The sequence below is a fragment of the Triticum aestivum genome, unplaced genomic scaffold (assembly GCF_018294505.1).
Source record: "Triticum aestivum cultivar Chinese Spring unplaced genomic scaffold, IWGSC CS RefSeq v2.1 scaffold83134, whole genome shotgun sequence".
Classification (NCBI taxonomy): Eukaryota; Viridiplantae; Streptophyta; class Magnoliopsida; order Poales; family Poaceae; genus Triticum; species Triticum aestivum.
The window spans coordinates 2,539-6,706 of record NW_025234840.1 but is presented as its reverse complement, the minus strand read 5'-3'; the positions used below and the strand labels follow the sequence as shown (position 1 = coordinate 6,706).

Genomic DNA, 4,168 nt, shown 5'->3' with positions numbered 1-4,168 from the left:
ATATAGCATCGACTCGAACTTAAGTCTCACTCGACTGAGACTTAGCAGGCCCATTTGTATGCCGAGGTCGCCGAGTCAAGCGGGTAGCGGCCATCTTCCAAATGATGGTGTTGCATCGTTAATGCTATTGTTGGTTTGTCATTGAACGATCCAATCCTATGTTTATTCCTCGACAAAACTAATAAAAAGGATGCTCATTTAAAAATCAAGCTAAGAAAGGGATCACGTTCTCTTCGGAAAGAAATGATAGATGTCGCATACAGAAAGTAAAACATGCTGGATTAACACGATTTTCCACTTCTCCTCTTCGCATTATCACAAACATTTTTTTGGATCTTTGTTACTCAAGAAACCAAAACAAATAACCAAAGCATATTAACAACACTAGCCTCACTTCTGAAAATCATAGGACTAGCTAGCTGATACACATTAGAGTAGACACTTGGGCTTCACTTGGACTCGTCGATCTGCAGTGAACCTTGCCATATGGCTTTGCAAGGTAAGATCTCCTCCTTGCCAGAGCAACACGTACCTCTCATTCCCTAGCTTGAACAAACTAATGAAGAACACCGTACTACTAAGCACGTAATATCTACATGTATTTACATTTACTATGATTACCTTTCGCTCATGGCCAGTTTTACAGTTTACATATGTTAACTTCGTCACCGGCCGGAGGACAGAGCGGGGAAGTACTCCTGGCTGTTGTTTGGTGCCGAGGGCGGCTGCCGGAAGCTGTCGTAGGATGTCTCCTGCGTCGCGCGCGTCGACGAACCAGTGCCTGTGCCGACGTAGCTGCCCCCGCTGCTCGTCGTCATCTCGATGTCGCTCAGGCTGAAGTGCGCCGCTCCCCCTTCCGGCGGCCACACGAAGGTCGGCTTGAACAGCGGCACCTCCGGCGGCGGCGCCTTCTTGGACACGATCTGCAGCACCTCCGGCATGGTGGGCCTGTCCCCGGGGTTGGGGCTGCTGCACGCGAGTCCGAGGAGCAGCAGCCTGTTGGCCTCGTCGGAGTCGTACCCTGCCGTGCCGAGATCCTGGTCCACGGCCCCGACCAGCGCGCCGCGGCCGTGCATCCGCCACACGAAGTCAACCAGCAGCGGGCAGGTCGCGTCGTCGCGCAGCGCGGTGCGGCCCGTGACGACCTCCAGCACGAGCGCGCCGAAGGCGAACACGTCCGTCTGGCTCGTGGCCTTGTGCCCCACGGAGTACTCCGGCGCGATGTAACCGCGCGTGCCGGCGACGCCGATGTCGGTGAAGGAGCTCCGGTCGAAGTCGATGACGCGGGCGAGGCCGAAGTCCCCGAGGCGCGCCGAGAAGGACGCGTCCAGCATGACGTTGCTGGCCTTGATGTCGCGGTGGAGCACCGTGCGGCCATACTCGTGGTGCACGTAGTGCAGGCCAGAGGCAACGTCGGCGACGATGCCGTAGCGGCTCGCCCAGCTGAGCGGCGCCGCCCGCTGCTCCTGGGCGCCGCCGCGCCGGAAGAGGTGCTGGTCGAGGCTGCCGTTGGGCATGTACTCGTACACCAGCAGCAGCTGCCCTTTCTTGTAACACCAACCTGCACCAAAAACGCAACTAGACGTTCAGAACCATCACCTAACCAATAATCTATTTTTGTTGCACCTTGGTCCTCAGATAGTAGAAAATTCAAAGAGACTATAGATATAACTACATTTGATCATTCACGTTTCGTGTAGCAAGTGACAATGCTACGTTTGGTAGCCCGTTAACGATTGCATAAACGCGTTGTGATCTGAATAGAGTACTGGCATCTACTCCATCACTTGGACTTGTCAATGCCTTAAAATACAAACGGAAGCAGCAAAACTAACTAGAGAACGGTTGATTAGGACTAAACCATCATTTTCCTAGTCAAGTCTCGGCTGATAAACAATGATCATGTGATTAAGTGAGGGATTCATGCACATACCAATGAGGGGCACGATGTTCTTGTGGCGAAGGCGGTTGATGATGTCCACCTCCTTGACGAAGTCCTCGACGCACCTGGCATCATCCCGGATGAACTTCTTCACGGCGACCTCCGACGGCTCCGTCTGGCCGTGCTCGGCAGGGAGCGTCCCCTTGTACACGACGCCGTACCCTCCTTTCCCCAGCCGCAGCCGCTCGTCGAAGTTCTTGGTCGCCTTCCTCAGCATCTCGTACGAGAACTCCCTCGGCATCCCCGGGAGGTGGCTCAGCGTGTGCCCCAGCCGCGTCTGGCTCCTCTGTATCTTGCGCCTCGCCCGCGACATTCTGGCCAGGAAGAAGGCGGCAATGGCGGTGGCGATCACGGCGACGGACGCGAAGACGGCGACGAGGATTATCCACTCCTTCTTCTCCTTCTTGGGGAAGGTCTCGATTGACATGCTCCATTCCAGGATGCAGTTGAGCTCGAAGGTGGTGCCCGTGGAAGCCGTGAAGCCGATGTATGCCTGCTCGGGGACGTGCTCGCTGAGGTCCAGCGGGCTGGCCAGGACCGGGGTCGCCGGCTTCGGTTTCCCCTTGCCGCCCATGTACACCGTGACACGCCGGCCCACGCCGTCGTACTCGATCCAGACGGTGTAGTTGGCGGACGTCTGGGCGTTGGTGGCGATGGTGATGTTGAAGTCGGCGAGGTTGGCCGTGGCGTTGGACACGACGCTGCCGATGTCGAGGCCGACGTGGTTAGCGCTCGGGTCGTGGCTCTGGTTGAAGGTGTCGAACTCGATCGCCACGAAGCGGTTCTTGGATGGGCCGGCGGCCTGCAGCGTCGCGTTGGTGAGGCCGAGGAACCCGCCGTGGCTGCCGGGAGGCGGCTTGTCGAGCGAGGGCGCGATGACGAACGCCAGGCCCTCGCCGGGGACCGCCTTGTCGTAGAACACGTTCATGGAGAAGGTGCTGTTGAACGACACGACACGGACACGCGGAGGCTGCGGCCGCGGCGCACGGCCGGTGCCGGTGCCGCCGTTGCCGCCACCGGGGACCTCGGTCTCGTCGTCGGGGAGAGTGTGCCAGATCGTGAAGGGCTGCTTGAGGAGGACGGAGCCGGATTTGTTGACGAGGTAGGCGTCGCTGTTGCGGGTGTCGGGCGTGAGCTGGAGCGCGCCGCCGTTGATGATGGCGTCCTTGAGCACCTGCAGGGTGGCCGAGTCGCTCCGGTCGAAGGAAGCGTACGGGCCGTAGCTCCTCACCACCACCCGCTCCTCCAGCTCCCGCAGCGGCCGCTGCTCCCTCGCGCTGCAGACGAAGGCGGCGCAGAGCCAGAGAAACAGCACGGCGACGAGGCAGCTGGCGCCGAAGCGCCGGAGAGAGTCGTGCCGCGCCATGGTGGACAGAGCGACTGTGGTTGTGTGGAGCGGGTGAGGGAGGGAGGGAGGATCCACGGTGTCGCCCCTGCAGGCTCTATGTATGTTGCGGCGAGGTGAGAGTTGGTCGTGCGGGCCGGGGGAAAGGGAAGGCGCACGGGAAATTCCTCCGTCCCTGCCGATCACGGCCTGACCGGGAAGGCGGAGCTCATGGCATCGTCGGGGAAACGTGGAGTACAGCGACGGCGTACGGTCAGTTGACATATTTAAATGCATGTGTGGGAAATGGCGGGGTGCCAGGTGCCCAGGTCTAACTATAGAGTTTCCCAGCTTTTTCTGCGCGTCCAAAAAAACATACTAGAATTGTATCTCACGGTATGGATGGTTTCAGTCATTTTCCTGAAAAGAATTGTCTATTATAAAAATTTACAGGAAGTACAAAGTATCTCAAATATAATAAAATTACGTCGAGATTCAGAGACCATCAAACAACCACCAATACCGTCAGAACGACCCATTGTCGCCGCTTTCCTATCAGAGCCAGCTTGACCTTTATTAATGGCGGCACTTTCAAAGACCAGCGCCCTAGATTAAACTTTTGTATAGATATATGAAGCAGCTGACATCAGATCGCGCTACATGTCGAGAAACCCTAACGTCACTCCACCAAGGAGACGGGAGGACCGTACGCCAGAGCCCCATCGACTACATCCGAACCGACGAACTGGAGGGGGATCGAAGTCCGAAAGGCAAAATGGAAGAAGAAGCTGTCATTCACCCAAACGCCGCATCTACGAGGACAAAAACCATAATCTAAACTACTAATCAAAGTGGAGACATCGAGATTTTCCTTCTTGCCACCGGTCGCCGGAGTGGCGTGC

General features: G+C 57.1%; 1 protein-coding gene across 1 annotated transcript; it reads right to left on the bottom strand.

Annotated features, from left to right (window-relative positions):
* Positions 1-197: 197 nt before the first annotated feature.
* Positions 198-3,474, bottom strand: LOC123176243 (probable L-type lectin-domain containing receptor kinase S.5). The gene is made up of 2 exons (XM_044590544.1): positions 1,934-3,474; positions 198-1,561 (listed from the first exon to the last, which is right to left on the bottom strand). The coding sequence occupies exons 1-2, from the start codon at positions 3,306-3,308 to the stop codon at positions 666-668; spliced, it is 2,271 nt and encodes a 756-aa protein (XP_044446479.1). The 5' UTR covers positions 3,309-3,474; the 3' UTR covers positions 198-665.
* Between the last annotated feature and the right edge of the window lie 694 nt (positions 3,475-4,168).